The 24,225-nt window shown below is 42.5% G+C and overlaps 1 protein-coding gene across 1 annotated transcript; it reads right to left on the bottom strand.

The window, feature by feature from the left end:
- Window positions 1-1,058: 1,058 nt before the first annotated feature.
- LOC147431673 (dirigent protein 6-like) lies at window positions 1,059-24,208 on the bottom strand. The gene is made up of 3 exons (XM_086493698.1): window positions 24,117-24,208; window positions 23,243-23,305; window positions 1,059-1,536 (listed from the first exon to the last, which is right to left on the bottom strand). Exons 1-3 carry the CDS (start codon window positions 24,206-24,208, stop codon window positions 1,059-1,061), a joined length of 633 nt encoding a protein of 210 aa, XP_086349824.1.
- Between the last annotated feature and the right edge of the window lie 17 nt (window positions 24,209-24,225).

Genomic DNA, 24,225 nt, shown 5'->3' with positions numbered 1-24,225 from the left:
AGGGAGTAGCCTGAGCAAGATGCTATTTATCGGATTATCAAGAAACAAAATGTGGCCTTCAGTACTCAACAAAATCACACGGTGGCCAAACCTACTAAATCCCCAGTGTATATAGATGGTTCAGAGACCCGAGGAAAAGAACCCTCGATACAAACAAAATGGCAAGCACAAGAGATAAAGCCTTGAAACTTTGTACATGACAACAATCCCTAGGAGATACCTTGGATGAAAGATTATCTATGAGTATTTACTTACAAGTTGATCAAGTCACCTAGCAGAGTAATCACCGGTTACCCTACACTATACACCTGCTACGATCAGTCAAAACCTTGTCCTCATACCTATGAATAGACCCCACAAATTCTATTTTGGGGGCGCAAGTCTTGTGTCCTTGATCTTTGAATCTTGTAGAGATTAAGAACATTCATTACTCGGGTTTGTGCTAGTTAAACTTCTAGATTAATCTTTATAGAGCTCCGATATACGAGCCTTCCATCTGAACCTTATTTGGATTGTGAATATATTTTTCAGTTGTCCTATTTTATGTCTGTAATTTGAGTCTTTCGTTTCAGTTTCGTTCATTTTCTCATCTGAAGCTATCTGAAAGTGTCATCTCATCATCTCAAGTTGGGAGTTGTTCTGGATAGCTAAGAAATTGAACTCATTCAGTATTCTGCGTCTAAGTATGGAATAGCTATTACATATATGCAGCTCATTCCGATGTCCAACTTAGTGCTCTTTTGTGAATACTCTTTCATAGTTTAATCAGTGAGGAGGATGAGAACAAAATAATCAAGCCCCACATACAGAGAAAGACATATGAAGGGGGGGTGGGGAGAGAGAGAGAGAGATGGTGGAGAGCCACAGAGGTAGAAAAACGTTTGTTTATTATTGTGCATAGAATGAGATCATCCATCCTTAAATATAATCTTGAAGAATATTCCACGAGTCGTATTATTCATTCTGAGAGCTATTTATTAGCAGCTAGTGATAGTTGAATGACAGGAAAAAATGGGGGGAAAAATGAAGTGCGTGTGTGATGTTATAGGTAGGGATCATCAATAATAGAGGTCGAGGTCGAAGGAAAGGGTCCATGTGGCAGGGGCCGCATGGTCTATGGTGACGAGGTGGTTAGAGGCCAAGCCTCGGGCGCCCAAGTAATCGCCCGTGCCACCCACCACCGTGAGGTAGCGCACGGGGTCGGCCTCGCGAATCTGGCCCAGGATGGAGATGGTGCCCTTGTAGTCACCCTCGGTGATGTTGGCCGTGAATATGTGGAAGAGCGTGTAGCCCACTTTGCTGTCGAGCTCCCACAGGCCCTGAGCCACCGTGATGGGGTCTTCAAAGGTGGAAGTGGTGCCGAAGGAGTAGGGATTGGGCCATGTCACGTTACGGGACAGGCCATAGACAGAGTCGAAGTCGTCGTTGTTGTCCACGGCGGGGTTGTAGACGGTGTTGTGAAGGTAGAAGGTGAAGGCGCTGGGCCCGCACAGAGTGGCGGCCCTTTGCCTGCAGGCATGATATGCATTGTTAACCCTCGTGGCTCATGGACACCCTATCGCCTACGACGGACACCGTAACCGTATTATTTATTTAAGTAGAGTCAGAAACCAAGCTTGTCGGTCCAATAGGGAAAGGTAGAGTGATCGCCGATGAGAGGCGCACTCTAACACGAAAATGCTAGGGTTAGTTGGGCACCCAAGTGTGAATGGGGTGAGCTCACATAAAAGCCAATTAAACCTAAAATTGAGTCATTCTCTCATTGTGCAATAGAAGCTGCTCTTGCTCCATCTCCACCTTCTCCTTCACCATCTCCTTGTGTGTGTGTGTGTGCGTGTGAGAGAGAGAGAGAGAGACACTGTGAGAGTGTGTGTGCAATCGAGCGTTGCGGCGGCATGACGGCGGCGAGGCGGTTGAGCGCGGCGTAGCGGCGTCTCCCTCTTCTTCGCGGCGCGGGAATTCTTCATTCGCAACTACGCAGGAAGGTGAGTGACACACCATTCTTCCTTGTGAGCTTGTCTGTTGTATGACTGTGTGCTAGGAGCCTTTGTGGCTCGCACACGGCGCGTAGCAAGTCCCTAGCCTTGACATTTTTGGCGCCGCTGCCGGGGAGCTGTTGCGCGTGAAGCTCCAATGGCGACCTGTAAATTGTATTGAAGCTATTTTTTATGTAGGAAAGGCGCAGCTTAAGTTTGATCATTGTTGTTATGCAAAAACAGTAGAGAAAGACACAATGTTGTTGACTGCATTCAAGTTTTCTGTGTTCTGTTAAGCTCTGTTTTGTTAGTTCTATTAAGCTCCGATTTCAGCTTACACAATTAGCATTTCTTGCGTTTCTGCGTTTTTTGCATTTTCTGGTTTGCACTGCACAGTTTTGTCAAGTTTCATTTTCTGTGTTTTCTAGTTTGTGCACAGTCAGGCGCACAGTTAGTTAATTAAGCAGGTTAGTAATTAGGTGAACCACTGATTAGCAGGTCAGTAGGTAGGTGGGACAGTAAATAGTTAGGTGAGGTCAACGCGCACCAAATAATATCCAAAATTTTAAAAAAATCTTTTTCGAAAAAAAGAAAAAAGAAAAATATAAACGTGAGTGAGGGGGAGGTTAGATTTTTGAAAATAAAAAACGTGAGTTATAAAAACGGACGGGTTGGTTTGTATAAAAGTTAGATCGGGATCGGGATCATTTCCCCAAGCCCAAGCCCAAGCTCAAGCCCAGGCCCAGGCCTCAGTCCTATGATATATACTAGACTCACTCTTATATATATACCCTACCCCCTCAAGAGGGAATGAGAGCATGTGGGACAAGTCCTCCACTCTCCTTCCTTCTCTTCCCACTTGCACGCTTAGACTTGCTATTTGGAGCCTAGTTCCCCAGCTAGGAAAAGACTATTTCGGGCTTTTCTGGAGCAAAATAGAACCAAACGGTGGGCTATAAAGCACAGTGCGTCCCTCCTAGCGATACGCTCGTTTCGAGCTATCACACGGCCCATTCCACGACACGCTCTAAAAAATCTAGCAAAAAAACAAACAAAAAAACACGCAAAAAACTAGTCACAAGGCCTCCTAGAGCAGCTTTTTGACACCTTAGGGTATCAAAAGCACATGCACTTACGCTCTGGACGGGTGCTAGAACACGAGCATATTGAGGGTGCCTCTGTTCATACGGACACCCATTACCCATCCACGATAGGCTCTAGACCCTCAGCGGGGACACAAGGTAGCACCACCCAAGACCCTAAAATAGCCGCTAGTGATTCCTCCTCCGACTCAGAAATCATGGAAGCATACCCTACCCAAAACACTGAGAGAGAAGGCCATGCACCTCTCGAAGCTCCACAGCCTAGTACTAGTATGTTTAGCCATTTCATGGAAACATTAGGTAGAGCTACTCGCTCCGAACCTGATGCAAATGAAGCACATGAAGGGGGTGGGGAAGTGGACTCTCCTTTCACATCGCACATGGACCCCACACCCCCAAAGAGTGTCCATGTGGTTATCCTGCCAACTTCTTACCAAGAAGGCCCTGTTGAGCTACCTCCTTCAGAAGTTCCCTCTAGAGTACCATTGCTGACAAGTAAAACCATGGGGAGCAACATTGCTTCTACCTCACAAGAAACCATTAACACGTCGACTCTAGAAGGATTGTTCATTAATGATCATTGGACATACGACCTCCACACTGAGGTGTTGACGGATCTACACTTTGGCCACGCCTACCATGTAGGATGGATAGAGATTGTACGATCCACCTCTAGTGCCACGAGCCTCGAAGATCAACAGAAAATGATCTGTAATGTTATCCATGGCATTATTCAATCAGAAAGGCAAAATCGAGGGGTAAATATACTCTCAGCTGGCCCCATGAGATTTCTGGATACGAGCAAGGCTCAACAGCCTACTCTATCACAAATGGAGACTCCTCTAATGAGCCCCATGGACCCATCTTACGTCATTTCACCTGGGATCTCTATGCAATCTGAGCATCTGAGCAACAACTTTAGCTTCCCTAACTTGGCTCAACCCTCTATTAAGGAAAACACAGTGCTCACTCTAGGGATAAGCCTGACAGAGAATGTACCGATGACATCTACGGTTAGTGCAGTGCCACTACCTAGTGTCGTAGTACCTAATATGGGGCCTCGACCGTATGTGCCTCTAGCCCCTTATGCACACATGGCCCCCACACCTCCAATTGTACCACTTGTTTATGCTCCTCGAGTGCCGCTCCCTAGCCCTTATCCGAGTGGACCTATGCCCGGTTATGTTCCATATCCTTCATCATCCACACATATGCCAAGACCGGTACCCGTCCCTCTCCCACATATGATTCCAAGAGTACCTCCACCGGCCCTGCCTCCTCACAAAGGTGACTTGGCAGCGTTTGCTCAAACCATAGGTCGATCTATCGCGGAAAATATGCGTCATGCATCTGATAGAGAGCCTAGAAGTAAGGCAGTACAAATTGCCAAACTCACGCAAAAATTCAATGGGGACGAAGATGCTAGAAAACACATTGAAGTGTTTGAACAAGTATGTGATTCCTTAGGGGAACGCAACGAACTACATAAGTGCAGTCCCTTAAGCTTGACATTAAGTGGGAAGGCTGGAGATTGGTATAGAACCGTAAGGGTGGATGAGAAAACAATCTACCCTACCCTTCGAAGGTTGTTTCTAAAGGAGTACATACGAGAAGGTGTGCTTTGGGGTGTAGCATCTCAGCTACAGAAGGCCGAACGTAAGGAAGGAGAGTCAGTAAGGGACTTCATTAGTCGTCTAAAGCACTTAAACTCTCGCTGCCCTGTAAATGAGCGCTTCAACAATAACCAACTGCTTGATCGATTCATTCGAGGGTTGAGGAATGAAGGAATCTATAATGGACTAGTGATTAGAGGTATCACAACCTGGGAAGATGTCACTGCCAATGCAATCCAATTAGAGGACAACTTGATGATAGCAGGCATGAGGGTGTCTACTGAAACGAGATCCACTAGCTCACAAGCCATTGAGTATGAACCCATGACTGCAAAGCCCATTGCCAATGAGCCAAAGGTATTTGAGACATTCTTGACAGACCTCACCAAGGCAATCCAAGATTCTCTTAAGGATAATCGACCCCCTCAAAATAGTCACATGTATCCAAGAAGGGAGCAACAATGGTGTTCCATTTGCTTAGGTCCACATAGCACTAGTGAGTGCCCTACATTTAGAGTAAAATTTAATGTAACTTGCAACACATGTGGTAGGTATGGTCACCAAGCTAAGGATTGTTTAATGATCAAACGTATGATGGCAAATAGACCACCTGTAGCCTGGACGGATGCGCCTCGAGCTCCTGTATTGATGCCTGCTCCACCTGTTGAGCAACTACCGCAACACATGGTCCCTAGATCTCAAAATGTTGTACAAGCTACACCGCTACCACCTCCTGTGCTAGGACCCCAGCCCCCGCATCCAAGAGTCGCCCCTATGAACCAAGTGGGTTGCGAGCCATCTAATGCTTACGCAGATGGCTGTGAGGAGGAAATAGACACTAGTATTGCCTACGGACTTGATACATTGGAAGAGTGTCCTATATACTACATGGAAGATTGTTGGGGGCAAGTCAAGCCGGTTTATCAAGCTGCTGCTCTCGCATCCAGAGGTCAAAATATCAACACCCAGGCTAGGAGGCCACCTCTTCAATGCTACGAGTGTGGTGGACCACATCGGGCAGCGGAGTGCCCTATTAGGCTGCAAAAGAATGCTGCACAGATGCAAATGAATCAAGGGAGCACGTCTGCAATGCCAATACTCACATGTAATCGTTGTGGCATAGATCACTTGATTGCCCAATGCCCCTATAACCCAAATGCGCCTAAAATCACACCCCTAAATTTGGTCGAAATTTCTAGTGTGACATCGCCAATACCACCCGTCGCACCCGCTTATGCGATTACACGGTCCATGCTTCAAGGGCCAGGCCATATCCTCGAAGAGAGAGATACCGCGCCAGTTATCCAGGCAAAGAAAAAGAAGACACGAAGGAAGAGGTCGCAGAATACGGGAAATTCAAAGCCAAGTTCCCAAACAAACATAGGAACAGGAGATGACCCCGTGTATATGAATGACCTCGAGGATGATTCAAATTCAATCGAGACAATGGAGACTAGAACCAATACCACAAAGAGAAAGACCGACAAAGAAAACCGTAACATGGAACCAAATGAAAACTGAATAAGAGAAAACCATAAAGAGCCTCTGAAAACACCACAAGTGTTTCCAAATCCAATCCAAGACCCCCAAGATAAACCACAGGGGCAAAAAGGGAAGAATCGTAAAAAGAAGATTGGGACGTACCCAAACCCAGTAGACGAGATTGAGCAGGTGAAACATCTAAGAGGTTTAGTGGAGGAGACTCAAGGGAAACTAGAACCAGAACCCATGCATGTCAAAATTCATGACACAGTGTTTCCCACGCAAGTTCATCCACCCCACATGAACCATAGACCGTTAGCCATATCTAGTATCATCCAAGAAGGGAGTGAGGACGGGACATCAGAAAGTGAGCATACACCCTTCTTGTTGGAAAGGATGTTTAACAAAGGAATACCTGATCCCATTGAGGAATATGATATTCCATCCTCACCAGTTCCTAGTCAAGGACCTACATCCTACAAAATGCCAATGAATGTTGCCAAACGGGTGGACTTCATGTCTTCTGAGGTCCGAACCACGATCATAGCAAAGTTGTATGGAGATCCTGAGTTATTCCTTGCACTTCGAGCATTCCTTAACGAAGAACTACGAACGGGATTACCGCAGTTTGCGCAACCAAATAGGCCTGACTCGATTATGATTGATGAGGAAAATCATGTGCAATCACTTGACTTAGATGGACACGAGTCTGTGATCGAGGTACCCATTAACGAATTAGTAAAGTATTTTGAAGGCGACGAGTCTAATGCGACCCTACCCATCACTACCAAGGGATTAACTATAAAGTGAATTCTTGATGGTGGTGCGGGAGTTAGCATCGTTACAAAAGATTGTTGGGAATCCATGGGAAAACCCCGCCTCAGTGTTACTAACATTGTGGTAAAGATGGCAAATGGTACCATAGCCAAACCTATGGGGATGCTCAAGGATCTTAAGATCAAAGTTCTAGGACACAAGGTACGACATACGTTCATTGTAATGGATTTCTCTAAACACCTTATGTCATATGAAATGATTTTAGGGCGACCATTCATGAGGGAAGCACAAATGGTTCATGATTGGTCTAAAAATCATGTCTATTTGCAATTCCAAGACTCTGTCCTTAGAGTGGATTTGGTGATTGCTAAGGTACACCCCTTAGGGAGTAAAACCATTATTGATCATCGCTCTGACACCACAGTTCACTCCGCCCCACTACAATATTGTTACACTTGTAAGAAGGATACAGACATTGGCCAAGATTCTCCTTACATGGATGTGTTACCGGGTATGACGGAATCAGACAACGTAGATTGGGTACACCTAGCTGCAACCATAGATACCTGGGGAAAGAGGAACCACTTGGGTCACACTAGAGGGGGAAGAGGTACCACAAATTGCACCTCTGAACATGATAAGTGCCATACATGCATCTTCTAAGGGCAAGGCAATTGTAGACCAATCTGACAGTGACACCGATAGCTCAATAGAAGACTTTGACCAACACGACTCAGACACGGACTCCTAGAGTGAAACGGATTCTGAATCTCATGAATTAGAGAGTGGAGCAAGTTCAGAGTCAAAACATTCGGAAGGACCGAGCACATCAACCGATGATAGCTCCTCCGAGAGTGAAGAGGACACCAACAAGGACTCCTTTAGTGACCCAGATCTAAATGCAAATCAAAAGCAGGTCTCAAATAAGAAAAAGAAAAACTTTAAGAGGCGTCGATATCGAGCCAATGTACGTGCTAGGATAAAAAAGAAGAGATCCTAAGCAGAATGGCTCATTTATATAGGAGCATGTGATGCTCATCGAAAATTGGTAGACGATTGGGGTGAATATCTCCAAAATGTTATGTGGTGTAGACCGCGACCCCATGACATAGCCCAATTAGAGATCATAGACAAGCCAAAGTTGAGCCGCACTGCAAGGAGGCGTCAAAACCAAGAGTTAGCTCGACAACACAAGAAAGAAGAAATGGAAGCACAGACCAAAGCACAACCAGAATCCACAGACTTGCATCCTGCACCATAACATTTCAAATCTTACACCACAGGGGAAGCAAAGGTTGTGTACACAAAAGCCCAAAGAATACCTATCGATGGGAATAATGGAATCTATGATGGTCCGGCAATAGTTAAAGAAATAGAATTAGCCGACCCCGGTGAAGAATCAAAACCTGTTTTTATTGCCCAAGACCTCACAGAAGTTGAAGAGGCGGTCCTCAAAGAGATTCTCAAGGAATTCAAGGACATATTCCCTTGGACATACCATGATATGAAAGGTGTTCCACCTTCTGTGGTCCAACATACAATCCCTATGATTAGCACTGCGAAGCCCGTACAACAAAGACCCTACCCGATGAATCCTAAGTACGCAAGGATCGTTCAAGAAGAACTAGAAAAGCTTATCAAATGTGGGTTCATATATCCTATTGAACACTCTGAATGGGTGTCTCCAATAGTTATCGTGCCAAAAAATAATGGAAAACTCAGGGTGTGCATGGACCTCAAAAAGGTTAATGCAGCTACTAGAAGAGACCATTACCCCCTACCATATTCCGAACATGTACTCGAAAGAGTTGCAAGCAAGGAAGCTTATAGCTTTCTAGATGGGTACTCAGGCTACAAACAAATCACGATAGCGCTCGAGGACCAAGCTAAAATTGCCTTCATCACAGAATTTGGCATGTTTGCATTTCGTGTGATGGCTTTTGGCTTAACAAATGCCCCTGCTACATTCCAACAATTAATAAACACTGCTTTTAAAGAATATTTGAGAGAGTTTTGTGAAGCTTTCTTAGACGACCTTTGTGTTTACTCTTCTTGGAAAGAACATCTATCATGTTTGCGGAAGGTGTTTGAAAAGTGTAGGTTATATCGTATCTCATTGAACCCGTTCAAATGCCAATTTTGGGTCAAGCATGGAGTTATTTTAGGGCATATAGTATCTAAGAATGGTATCTCAACCGATGAGAGCAAAATTAAAGTGATTCTAGAGTTACCACCACCAACCAATTACAAGGGAGTTCAAAGGTTCATGGGACACGTGGGTTATTATCGACGGTTTAATTTATTTTTCGCTGAGATAGCACGTCCTTTGTACAAGCTTCTCATTGAATTTAAATGGACTGAAGAGTGTGACCAGGCCTATGAACAATTGAAGAAAACACTAGCAAGTGCTCCGATTTTAAGGACACCTAACTGGGATGTCATTTTCCATGTGCATATTGATGCATCAAACTTTGCTATTGGGTGTGTTCTCACTCAACAAGGAGAACATAAATTGGACTATCCCATTAGTTTTGTAAGCCGTCAATTGAATGATTCTGAAAGGAACTACACCACTACAAAGCGAGAAGGTTTAGCAATGGTTTATGCAGTAAAGAAATTTCTCTACTACCTTCTGGCAAACAAGTTTGTATTTTATGTGGATCATCAAGCGTTGTTGTATCTGGTAAACAAGCCATGCTCCACAGGAAGAATCACACGATGGTTGTTAATTCTGTTGGAGTTTGATTTCACGATTGTAGTGAGACCCGGTAAAAGGCACGTCATGGCTGATCATTTGTCTCGCATACCCAATGGTGAAGCCCCTACAGGAGTTGATGATGAATTACCCGATACTTCCCTATTCATAGTTGAGACTATGCTTGAATGGAGTGAGAACATTGTTAACTTTTTAGTTAATGGTTTTCCACCCAGGGAACTTCGTAAGGATATCGCTCGAAGGCTAGTAAAAGAATGTGAACCCTATTGTTTGATTGCCGGAACTCTGTATAGACTAGGCAAGGACGATATTCTTAGGCGTTGTGCCCGCGAGGATGAATATTTGTATATCTTGCAAGAAGCACATATGGGCATAGCAGGAGGACATTTTTCAGGAGACCTGACTGCTAGAAAGGTGCTGCAATCAGGCTATTGGTGGCCAACTTTATTTAAGGATGCATCACTTTTTACAAAAGGGTGTGATGAGTGCCAACGTTACAAGACCACACAGCGCAAAGACCGAATGCCCTTACATCCTATTAAAGTAACCCAACCATTTGCAAAATGGGGCTTAGACTTTGTAGGTCCAATTAGTCCCGCAGCTCGCAACACTCAATCTCGATATATTCTAGTTGCTACGGACTATGTAACAAAGTGGGCTGAAGCTAAGGCTTCACAAAAAGCTGACGCGAGGACAACAACTAAGTTTCTTTTTGAGAACATTATCACAAGATTTGGTTGCCCTTTTGAAATTGTTAGTGATAATGGTACCCATTTTATAAATGAGGTAATAAGAGAGCTTACCACGACCTTTATGATATCCCACCATAAGTCTACACCTTATTACCCGCAAGCTAATGGACAAGCCGAGAGCACCAACAAGACTCTAATCTCTATTTTAACCAAGACGGTAGAAGCTCATCGCACTGATTGGGATTTGAAGTTGACATCTGCTCTATGGGCTTATCGTACTGCTTATAAAGTGGCTATTAATTGTACGCCATTCAAAATGGTATACGGCCAAGAAGCGGTTATGCCTTGGGAGTTTGTCATTCCTAGTCTTAGGGTAGCTTCATAGGAAGGATGGAATGGTAACACCTTAACCGAGCGTTTGTATATCTTAGAAAAACTAGACAAAGAGAGATAGTTGGCTGTTCAAAATGCTCTTGTGGAAAAGGATAGGAGAAAGAAGTGGTTTGATCGCCATGTGAAGGACAAGGACATCAAAGTTGGTGATAAAGTCCTTATGTATGGAGTACGTAAAGAGAAGAAAAAGTTGAAATATGCTGGTAAAGGACCATATAGAGTATGTGAAATTACCCCACAAGGTACCCTTCGTGTGGAAACTCTTGATGGAGTTGAAACCATTGGATTCCTCAATGGGAGTAAATTCAAAAGATATTATGATCCTTTAAGCCAAGAAGAACTACGGGCCATTCATTAAAAGAAGGCCGCCAAAGCACAAACCGAGTTAAACAAGATACAAGCTCAAGCTGAGGCTAAGGAGCGACAACAACGTATAAGACAAAAACGAGAGGCTAACCTTGGAGTCACAAATGCATTCCACGTGGAAATTGAAGAGGATGGGTTGGACTCTGACACACCTCTACGATACCCTATTGAGTTAAATAGTGCCTATGGAAAAGTGCTATATAACGCCTTATTGGACACGGGTGCTAAATATAATCTGCTATCCTATGGGGTGTGGTGTCAGTTAGGGAAGCCACCTCTATCTGAGAGTATTATCCAAGTCAAGGGTATCAACAAGAAAAAAACTACGGTTTTTGGAATCTGGCACACTTCTGTCAGTTATGACAATGGAATTGTAGCTCAAGACTTTTTGGTCATGCCTACTGGAACTATGGAGGGTAATATAAACCTAGGCCGCACGTGGATGATAGCCACCAAATGCACTATTGATTGGGGGACTGGGGGTGTTACAACGCAAAAACCAACTCTTAGCCCTACCACTCAAGCCATAGTCCCTGAGATATTGCCTAAGGAAATAAAACCCAAGACATTGCATGTCCAGGAGGTTGAACCATACGTCCCCATAGCCCAACTCTCTAGAGCTTCACATGATGTAGTTGAAAGAAAGCTTGAGACACACAAGAACCATCCTAATATAACAGAGAAAACATACAAGTGGGTCCCTAAAGCTTCTGTAGTGAGCATGGTTGATGCAAAAAAACGGAAACCTTGTATGAACCGTCCCACTCACTCCAAGAAATGTAAAGAAACGTTGCGTTGGATTCCTAAACGACTATTGGCAGCCCAAGGATACTATGAAGGAAATGATCAAATCTGGGTGCCCAAACGTAAAGTGTACTCTTACCTGTCACCTGGCCCATGTAAACCCAATCTTGTGGCTCCAAAACAAATTGAAAATCGCGAAAAGGAAAAAATCATGGAATGTTACACACCCGCTCTAGAGCTAGTTTGGGTACCAAAGAAAGAACGATTTGTTCCACCTAGCTCAGGAACAGGGAAATCAAATGAAGCTTCTTGCTCTTCATGTAGTTCCTATACGCAAATAGAAGCTTCGACACAACCTCCACCTACCACTGTACATATCCATACAAGCACGAAAGAGTTTGCACCTCCCAGGGTAAGTTCACCACCTACAACAATGTTGCAAATAAAATCATGGGAGAGTACCTTACCACCCTTGAAACTAGATGAAACGCATAGGACGGTCGAAAACTATTGGTTAAAACCTTCACCCATAACAACTTGGAACAATTGGTTTCAAAAGGTGACGACCTCATTCCAAAAGGTATGATCTACCCAAGGAAGGGGGGAGTGTTTGCTAACACCAATCATTCACTCGCTCCCCTCTCAACCTTCCTCCCTGACCTCTCAATTCCAATCTTAGGGAATGTATATATATAGCCTTATACTCACAAAAAACAAAAATAGTAAAGAGCAAGAGCGACTAGCAACGAGAGAGCACCCTATAAGATCTTACATATAAGTCCAAATTCACCGTGTCAATTCAAGCAACACACAAAAACAACTCTTATGTTTTAAAGGCCTAACCAAATCTATCTGTATTGTCAGAAATGTCTACTTCACCAGAGGCATGCACTTCTATTTTTGATGAAAGGTACCCTTTGTCTTTTCCTCAAGTGTTCTACGTATGCTACCCTATACTTTCTTGCGAATGGGATTTGATAGAGAGCCTTGCATGTGAGAGAAATTTTGAGGAGTTAGAATGGCTGATACGCCTATGGCTAACTAGTGATCCCTACCCAGTAGCGAATGTGTCTCCAGTGGCACATGCTTATTCTTTTGCACAAGATGAGTATCCACGCATCGTGAGGTTCTTGATTAGCATGCTTTCACAAGAGGATGATGAAAAGGAACTAATAGAGACCGAGGAAGACTATGGCCTCACGGACAACGATTTTATTTATCTAGATGATGAGGATAGAGGCCTAGCCTTAGGGTGGCCACCCGGTTTATATAATATCCTCTTTCCTTGATTCTAAAAGGGGTGACAGATAGGTAGGTTAGGGGTCTAGTTTGTGTTTTGAGTTTGTTTTTTAGGAGTTTTAATTTTTCACACCGACATGCCTCCTAGAGGTACAGTGCATGTTTTTGGATGTGGATACGGGTGAAAAATATTATTCATTAAGCACATGAAAGTTGTTGGAGCATTAGTCAAACCAAAAGCAAGAACTCTAAATTCATAATGTCCATAACGTGTACGAAAAGAAATCTTTGGAATGTCCTCGGCCTTGATACGGATTTGATTGTAGCCAGAATGAAGGTCAACCTTTGAAAATATTGTGACACCACTCAAATGACTAAGCAGTTCATCTATGTGAGGAAGAGGATATTTGTTCTTAATGGTCTTTTTGTTTAATCCCCTATAGTCGATGCATAACCTATATGTACCATCCTTTTTCTTTTGGAATAACACAGGACTACCCCAAGGAGATACACTAGGTTTAATGAAACCTTTTTTCAAAAGATCATCAAGTTGTATCTTGAGCTCTTTAAGCTCATCAATATTGAACTTGTATGGAGATCTGGAATAAGGTGTTGCTCCTAGATATAGATCTATGGCATGGTCTACCGCTCTAGGCGGAGGTATACCAGGAAGATCGTCCGGAACACATCCTTAACTTCATGTAAGAGATCCTCTATAAATTCTGGATTTGTCTCTTTATGGTTATCCCCAGATTCTCTTTAATCTCATTAGCAAACACAAGCAACGTCTCACACAAGCAAACACAAGCAACATCTCACACTCTTATCTAAGTCACCTTATCAATTCCATTGCCAAAACTAGATTTAGAATCTCTTTCTTTCCACAAAGAGTGTGACTTATCATCATCAAATGATTAAAGATATATTTTTCTTTCTTAACAATCAATCAAAACATGATTTTCAATGATCTAATTGATACCAATGATAACATCATGCATATCAATGTTTATGTTATAGAAATCATCTTTATGATTTCGACTCTTCAAAGAAAAAAAAACAAATTTTCTACTAACTCTTTCGTGAAACTATTATTACCACTAGTTAAGTCCACAAGTCTTTTAACTTCTCGATTTAATTTCAAGTTTAATTTCTCAATCAATTTAGACGATAGGAAGCAATGAATACTATCCAAATCAATTAAGAAATTCAAATTTTAATCTCAACTTCTACGCATAAATTCGATCTCACAGAAGCTTTCAAAGGACGTATCAAAAACATAAAACATCACAAAGAAGGGGTAGATGACTTACCTTTATCGTACGCATCGCCAAAAGTCTCCAATTGAGCCATCTTGGTACGTATTGTCTTATCGGTCACATTGCTCGAGCATTCGAAAGTCTCATGGTCGTGTTCTCGATATTGAAAGTATAATCGAAATCTTTGAGTTCTTCAATCCACGCTTCTAAATCTTCGCATATCTTTCTTATACCATCAAACTCTTTGAGCTTAGCCTTCGTTAAGAATGATTTGGTTGTCGCTTCTCCCATATCGTCATCGTTTCTTTAGGCGGTACCCCAGCGCCGCCACAATGATTATTGTTTCCAGGTGGATTAGCGTGGTTTTCACCTTCATGTTGGCCATCAAGGTCTACATAGATATCAAGCTCTCGTGCTGCTTTGCCCCGCAGAGCCTCAGCATGCTCCGGATTTGCAATTTTCAGATCTTCTCATAGTCGCCGACTCAGGTCTTCTTGCTCCTTCATCCTCCTCTCATATCCTTCCATGTCCAGAATCAACCGCTTGCTCTGATACCAATTGTCCGGGAACCGAATAATAGAGATCGACAGCAAAAGATAGAGAAAGAGATCTTTGTATTGATGAATCTTTGTAGAGTTTTGATACAACAGAGGAGCAATTGAATATGGGCGCACTCCGTTGTACGGAGCTCGAACCTCCCACCACCCCCGAGCTTCAGTTCGCTTGCATGCAGCGTCTCACTCGCACTCGCACTCACACTTGCACTCACACTCGCAGAAGAGGAGATCTTTGAATGATCCCCAAACGCACCATCCGTCGTTCTTTAATCCTTCTTTTCATAAAAAAGCATGCGGCTTCTCAAAATAGTCGCTTTTTAGGCGTTCAATCAACTCAATTTTCGCACCAAGTATACCTACGAGAATAAAATAAGAACGTGATCGCTAAGCGATCCGTAAAGGTTAGATTTTTATCATGACACTTTGCACAGATCCGGTTTCACAAACTGATTTCTGCATCGCCTACAAAATAGTCAAAAGAACATACTCGTGCAACCAATTCAACATGATAATCAAAGTAAAAAAACATAATTACATACCTTCATAATCTCAATTGCAATACTCTACCATGAAGAAACAATCCACTTCTTGGTTGATAGCAGGGAGAGTTGTATGATGTTGTATGTCTATCTGTCCCTGTGTATACTACACTACTGCTGCCTTCTGCTTGTTTTCATCATAACTTCTACAAACGAACTCAGAACAGAGTAATCCAGGTACTCAAAACGACGGGAATAGGTCTGGTCTACAAGGCAGCGTTGATAAAATTGCGAAAAACGTCTCAGTTTGGCTAAAAACGCAACTTTTAGGTGGCGACTCATAAAACCTCTATTTTTTTGGGTCTCCACTACTTTTACAACTTAGTTTAAGCCTACACATGCATTTTAAGCTAAAACACATAAATATAAAACATTGATATTAATAAAAATCTCAATTTTATTGTTCATAGACAGACTATCTGTTATTCATTAATCTTTATCAACTTCGTCTTTAGTGTATTATTTAAAAAAAAGAATATATGTTCTCTCTTAATATCTCAACTCATTCGTATAAGCTCTATTTAATAGACTATTCAACAATCTTTCAAATCGTGCTAACGAAAGATATGCCCTGCTACATTCTTTTCGACTTTAAGAACTTCAAAGACTAGTCCTATTACAGTCCACAAAGGGGAGTAAGCCAAAAGCTTTGCGGAAAGCTTCAAGATTCTCACGAGATAATGCCTTTGTGAAAAGATCTGCAAGGTTGTCCTGTGTTGGCACATAAGCCAAGCTGATCTCTCCTGCTAAGAGTCTCTCCCTGACATAGTGGTAATGCACCTCAATGTGCTTTGTGTGAGCATGAAAAACTGGGTTCCTCACAATTGCCAATGCGCTCTGACTGTCAGTGTAGATAGTGTTGGCAGTGTCCTGTCCAACACCCAAATCAGCCAGAAGGCGTCTGAGCCATACACACTCAACCATAGTTGTGAAGACTACCCTGTACTCAGGCTCACAACTCGAAGTGGCCACAGTAGGTTGCTTCTTGCTCAACCATGATATACATGAACTACCAAGAATGAAACAAAAACCACTTGTGGACACTCTCGTGTCAAAACAACCAGCCCAATCTGAGTCCGAAAAAGCATGTAAGTCTGGCGGCAATGATCCCCCCTTGGGATAAAACAAGCCAAGATGTAAAGTGCCACTAAGGTAGTGGAAAATCCTCTTGACAGCCTGCCAATGCTTAGACCCTGGGCTATGCATGAACCTGCTGACCTGTGAGATTGCAAACTGAATATCTGGCCTCCTGTTGCATACATAAATGAGGCAGCCAACAACAGTTTGGTAAAGAAGGACATCAATAGGATTGCCAACATCATGTAGACTCAACTTCAAACCTCTTTCCATGGGAGTGGCAATAGGTTTGCAATCCTCAAGTCCAAACTGACATAGCAATGTCTCTATGTAACTTTTCTGACACAAGGCAATACCACCATCACACTGCTTAAACTGTATACCCAAGTAATGATGAAACAGACCCAAATCTTTCATCTTGAAAGTAGCATTCAAATCAGCCTTAAATTCAGCAATATGTCTCTTATTTGGTCCAGTGATCAGTAAATCATCAATATAAAGAACCACAATGAGAAGTACATCACCCTCACGCTTTACATACAATGTGCTTTCTGTTGGACTGTTACGAAATCCTTCTTTGACCAAATGAATGTCAGATTTCTCATACCAAGCACGAGGAGATTGCTTCAACCCATACAAAGCCTTGTTACATTTGCACACTTTGTCCTCTTGTCCTTTTATGACAAAACCGCGAGGCTGCGTTACATACACTTCCTCAAATATGTCACCATTCAAGAAAGCAGTAACAATGTCTGATTGATATACATCCCAACCAAAATGAGCGGCCAATGCACATAGAAAACGTACAGTAGTCATACGACAAGTGGGAGAAAAAGTCTCTTCATAATCTATGCCTTTTTGCTGTGCATAACCTTTTGCAACAAGTCGAGCCTTATGGCGATAGATCTCACCATCCGGCTTGCGTTTCAGCTTGTAAACCCACTTCGTCCCAATGGTCTATTTGCCAGGAGGCAAATCACATAAAGTCCATGTGTCATTTTCTATAAGTGCATCATATTTTGATTGCATGGCAGCCATCCAATTTTCTGAATTATGTGCTTCATCAAAAGACAGAGGCTCCTCAACATCATGTAAACTAGACACAGCCAAAGAATAACAATCTGATGCATAAGATGCATGGCGAGAGCCTAAACGAGTACGACTAGACAAAGGTGCATCCAATTTACTGTCACGCAAAGTGTGCACCAGCCATTTTGGCATACCTTTAGCCTGCTCATTTTCAGCCCTTTCCTCATCAAGTACATCATCTACATCTGCATCAGTAATAGGCTGATCTAGAACATTTTCAAAAACCCCCATAGGCTGTACATTTGCCTCATTGGAACTTACATTCATATTTCCACCATTGAAAAGAGGCAACAAAGTGTCATAAATGTCCTGTGAGCTTACATTATTGTCTCTAGTACATGATAGTAAGGGCTAAATAGAATCTTCCACAAACACTACATCCCGAGAAACCAGAATACGTTTTGTTTGCGGATGATACAACCTGTAACCTTTGCTTTCAACACTATAACCAACAAAAATACATTTGACAGCCTTATCATCCAATTTTCTGCGATGCACTTGTGGCACCAAAGCATATGCCAAACAGCCAAAAACACGCATGTGCTCAATAGAAGGCTTTCTATCATGCCATGCTTCATATGGAGTAATAGATTTCAAAGCTTTCGTAGGACACCTGGTGAGTACATAAGTGGCACACATGATGGCCTCAAGCCAAAAAGAATGCGGCAAAGCTTGACTTTTGACCATACATCGTGCCATTTCCGTCAGTGATCTGTTTTTCCTCTCAGAAACACCATTTTGCTGAGGTGTATAAGGCACTGTACATTGGTGTTTTATCCCATGACTAGCCAGAAGTGCATTAAATTCATGAGACATATACTCCCCCCCTCGATCCGAACAGAGGGTGCCCATAGTACATTTCGAGACGTTTTCAGCCATAGCCAGAAACTGTTTGAAGCACATAAAAACTTCGGACTTCGCTTTAAGCGGAAATACCCATGCATGCCTGGAGTAATCATCAATGAAAGTCACGAAGTACAGGTAATTTCCCAAGGACGGAGTTTGCATGGGCCCTCAAACATCACTATGCACAAGCTGCAACCTGCATGTGGCCCGAACTGAACCATCCTTTGGAAACTTAGAATGCTGCATCTTACCCAAAATACAGCCTTCACAAACATGTTTGATAGGTGCTTCAAGAGGCGGCAAAGAAGCAACCATATCAGATTTCTGCAAACGCAGCAAACTGGCAAAATTCAGATGACCAAAACGTGCATGCCAAAGTTTTGCATCTAAAATAGCCCTTGAATCTGCAACATCATTTGCAAAGTTTTGTCCACACTTGTCATACAAAGTGAGCTTATATAGCCCACGACAAAAAAGGCCAGATGCAACAATTTTATCACCAAAACTGAGATCATGAACTGTACATGTGTCATCCACAAATTTGACTACAAGTCCAAGTCTAGCAAGTGCGGATAGAGACAAGAGATTCTTCTTGATCCCAGGTACATAAAATGCATCAACAAGTGTGAAAGAACTGCCATGAGCAACAGTGAGCACAATCTTTCCAACTCCCTGAACTGGATAAGAGGCGTTGTTGGCACAAGTGACTGAATTCCCATGAGGGACAGACTCGAGAGAGGTAAACAATTCACGATGTGAGGTAATGTGATTTGTAGCACCACTGTCAAAATACCACACATGTGAATCTGCAGCAACTGACAAGCATGCATCATGGACAACAGGATTGTAAGTGCACTCTGCACTAAAAGCCCATTCTGCATCAACATCAGCATTACAGTCTCCTTTCACAAAAGACTCAACAATGGCTGCATTTGTAGTGGAACCAGCATTCGTAGTGGAACCACCCTATTTCTTCTTAGCTTCTTTGGACTTCAACGTAGGACACGACTTGATCAAGTGATCATTGGCTTTACAATAATGGCAACGCATCTTCTTTTTGCCCTTGTCACCAGAATTTCCAAACGAATTGCTGCCAGAAAAAGCATTAGCAACAGAAGTTTTGCCACTCACAGCAGAACCATAAGAAGTGGCTGCATTAGTGTTACCATCCTTTCTTTGAGAAGCAATAAAATCCTGTTCAACTGCACGCTGCCTAGTCGTGTTTTTTCTGGAAAGTGACTCTTGCAACAGCAATGTGCATAATGCATCAAACTTGACAACTTCATGATTTCCTTGGGTCATCAGTCTCCAAGTACTAGCAAAAGTCTGATAGGAATCTGGTAAGGCATCAAGAATAGTCTGCACAAGGGAACTGTCTGAAATGACTTCACCTGCAAAAATAAGCTGCTCATTGATATCCTTGACACTAGCAAGGAAAGTTCCATATCATCTTCCTCATGCATAATCTTTGACTCCAGCTCTTTACGCAGGAAAGAAGTTTTAACCTCATTGCGGCTTGCATAAAGACCTGCTGGAATATCCCAAGCCTGTTTTGCAGATTTTGATGAACGGATGTGAGGAACAATGGTGCGCTTCACAGACAACGCAATCAATGCATGAGCTTGCGCATCCTTAACATCCCAAAGAGCTTGTTCTGCCGTAGGCAAAACAACTCTAACAACAACAATCCTTGCATCAAGACCTGTAACATCCTCAACATCACCTACATCTTCAGAACTAGGACATACATCAATGCCCTGCACAATGTTCCAGACACCCTTTGACACAAGAACATGTTGCATCATATAAGCCCACATAGGGTAGTTGTCCCCATCCAATTGGTCCTCAGCAGAAAACATCTTGAACACATCTGTGTTGTTGATGTTAGCCATGGTAAATGTTGCACTTGATGTGAAAATTGCCCGAAAATAGGAGAAACGGAGCGAGAACAACCTGTTCTATATAGCACAAACCGTAGAAGACTATAAGGCACCTGTTATGCAAAAAACGACACTGACAGAAATTTTGCACAAAATGACGAAATAGCGTGTGCACTACTGCCTGTAGTAGAAACAGAGGCTGAAATGAGCCCAAATAAAAATTCTGAGCAGACCACGCTCTACGAGCGTGCCCAAAATATTTATCGACCTGCGAACACTTGCCAAAGCTCTTTGAAATCAGAGAAAGTGAGCAGGCGTGTGCTGGAGAAGCTGGAAACTAAGCCCGGGAGGACGTGACCTGCTCTGATACCAATTGTTGGAATTAGGGTTGCAGAGAAATACACACAGCTTGGAGAAGACGAAGGAAGCTCAAGGCACACAATAGAGAGTGTATAACTTAGTGTGCAATGGAAAGATAGATAGCCCTAGAGTGATGGGCATATATACAATGCTCAGGGGAAAAAACCTCCTAAAGAGGGAAAAAGTGCCCTGGCGGTCCTAGTGTATTCACACACATCACTACCACATGTATATGGTAACAAATCGCTCATCGGTAAACAAATCACATTCACCGTTACAACATCAAATGACATCCAAACGTAATGAAACTTCTGGGATAGTTTTATAAGACCTAAGCACACATGCTTATAGTCTCAAACCCCACTTTAGGTCAAGTTTCAAAATCGCGATTATTAACAATAGTGGATTCTTGACCTAGTCGTTTTCAACCCAGAATGAACCTAAATGCTTAGCAATGATGCCCCAATACCCTGCCTATGCTTAGTTTTTTATTTTAAAAAGTAAATTCCTACTTATGATGAAATTAGGCTGCAGGTCGACGACGCCAAAAGCTACGAATTACTATGATGTGTTTACGTCAATGCGTAGAGCTCTTACCTGTGGTTGCAATGCAACAAACATGATTGCAATGTGACAACCGGGGAGGGAGTAGGAAGCGCCAGAAGGAGAGAAGTGAGTGCCGTTAGCTCACGCTATGTATTTCATTATCCAAAACTTACAAATAACTTATAGAAATTGGATTTTATACCTTAGCCATGGTTTTGGGTGGTCAAAACTAATAATTTGGGAGCTGTAACTAAAGATAGGTAATGACAGGTTGATACAATTTGGAATCTTGTAGCCTTGGCTCATCAATTACAAGGTTTATCCAAAAAATAAGAGTTACAATATTCCCAATTTATAAAAAATAATAAGTGTTATACAATAAGAGCTCCAAAAAATGGCATTCGTGGTATCTGTGTTTGCTTGCTGCTAACAGGGTTCATATTTTTCCTAATGAGGATAGACACGAACAAAATGCAATGTAGAGCTCACCTTTCTGAGCATATTTTTTAGGTGACAGTATGCATTTGGAGAGGGAAGTTTCGAAGTTTTGACGGTCGTGTTTGTTGCTAGGTCTGCAGCGTCATGTTGGTTACAGGGGACTGCTATGTCATGGTTGTTGAAGGTGTCTGCTTTGTCACATGAGTTGCAAGGATCTACTATGTGGTGGCTGTTGTGGGGGTCTGTTGTATTGTAGTGCTTGTTACAAGGGCCGCCTACTTTAATTTTTCACCTTCGTGCTCTGATTCGAGTTTTTGCGCTTCCTAGAGGGAGTGTTCTTTGTGGGAGTGCTCTCTGTAGAGGGTCATGCTCCAACCTTTATGATTCTATGCTGGGGGCAATGGGGGCAAAGCTCCACCATGGCTATAGCAGAGCACGACGGGTGCAATGGGGGGTAGAGCGTGATGGCTACAGCATGCAATGGAGGGAGCACGAGCAATGGGTGGAGCACGAGCTATCGGAGCAGAGCAAGCACATAGGTACAAGTGGGTGTCTGAGTGACAAGCTAATTGCGTGAGTGGAAAGGAGAAAGAGGACAAGGAGTGTCTAGGCCATGATGACTGTAAGTTCAAAAAACGAAGACCCACTCCACCTTATACTAGCTCGCATGCATCTAGATTATAGGTACATTTTGGTGAAACTTGGATCACAAAAGTGAGACTTAAACCAGATTCTTGAAATCAGAGTCTTTGGACACGAAACAATTGATAAACTTGAACACATTTTGTCCAAACTTGTTGAAACTTGTCCAAGGATCTAAAAAGGTTATACACTTGGAAAATCAAGCCAAAAAGCACAAAAATTTGACAAAAGTCAATAATCACTATTATTTACTATTGCAACACAGAGCCACCCAATTTGCCTTTTGAGCTTGTACAATGTTAGCCCAACATAATACAAGGCCACCGGAAAAGTTTGGGTTCAATTGGATCCAAATTGGTACATGTTCACTTAGTTTTTGAGTTGCAGATCAGTAGTCCTTTGATTTTTGGTAAAGTCGAGTTTGAAAATTGCAACTGTTGACTCAATTAGCTCGATCTGAAGTGATAAACATAGACCAATCACAACAGCTAGCAAAAACTATACTGTCTTTATAGAAGAATAGCTAACTTGATCAAATTTGTACAGGAATCAGGTTGCAAACGAGGAATCGGTAGCTTGAGAGCAAGTGCAATCTGGTCAAGTGGAAAAAATTGACAACTAGTCAATCCAAAGGTAAGTACTCTATCCACGGCTTCATAAGTCTATATGAACTTTAGATCTGGCCGTGTACTACAAAATCAGGGCATACTTGGAGAAACCTCCAGTAGAGTATCCACTGAAGGAAGCGTGAATCAAGGCAATTCCTTGCACACTATCCTTGAAGAAGTCTCAAACACTTTTTTTGATTTGACGTCCGAAATGTCTTTCTATTCAACTCATTCAAAAATCGGAACGACAACGCGCTTATACTCTCTTTTTATAAGACTAATCGCCATGGACCTCAGGTTTACCTGGATCCTAACGAAGAGTATGTGTAGACAACTAAGACAGTTTCACTAGGTGGGAACGCTCTCCTGTGAGACGGGCAGTGAATCAGTCAGTAATTACTACGACAATTACCATGGTAAACCAAAGGCATATAAATAGGGCCTAGTACATTGTAATCGGGTTAGCGTTTTGGTGGCATTTTTTGGAAATTATACTCGGGTTGTCAATCATTGGCAGTTGTTGTCGGTTATACTCTGTTCATCCTTTTGTTCATAAGCCACATCATCTCCATTGTAATCCTTTATCTATAATTCCAATTACAGCAGTATATTCCAGTATACCTACTCTGTACTCGGTTAATGTGAATCTGAAAATCATTCTCAGTACTTAGTCTCGTTCTTATTCTAGTAGATGTATTCTAGTTCAGTTTCTATTCCTTTGTCCAGTCTACTGTCTGAACTAATACATCACCAGTAGCTGTAAGCTTCTAACACTAGAATTAGCTATCTCAAGAGATCGGCTCCAATTCCATTTTGGAAATTTTTATATTGGGCAACTGCTCCAGAAGCTCATGACCAGGTAAGAATGGCTTGGAAAGAGAAGCCAGTTCCAGAATCAAAACATATTGATTTGTCTTCGGATGAAGAAGCCACGGAGAGTCAAACCACTCCGACTGGTCTGAAAAGGAAGGCTACCCAAGATGAATCTGGCAGCCCAAAGAAACCGAGGACGACATTGATGAAGAGCAGTGCTTTTTTGAAGCAGATAGAGAGTCAAGTCAGGATAGTGACTACTGAAAAGACTCTAGTCAGCCAAGCTGACAAACAACCTGCTCAGACCACTGAAGTCAACCAGTAAGTAGGACAGATTACAATCAATACTAGTACTTGCAAAGACCAGGCAAAAGCAACTACCTCTGAAAAGACAGTAGAATAGTTGGATAAGGGCAAAGGTCCAGCATCTCCAACTCTATTGGGTGGCGTCTCCATCCCAAATAGTGAAGAAT

Source organism: Adiantum capillus-veneris, chromosome 21 (genome assembly GCF_014529385.1).
Source record: "Adiantum capillus-veneris isolate H3 chromosome 21, ASM1452938v2, whole genome shotgun sequence".
In the NCBI taxonomy this organism is placed as follows: domain Eukaryota; kingdom Viridiplantae; phylum Streptophyta; class Polypodiopsida; order Polypodiales; family Pteridaceae; genus Adiantum; species Adiantum capillus-veneris.
This window is presented reverse-complemented; position numbering and strand designations above follow the sequence as displayed.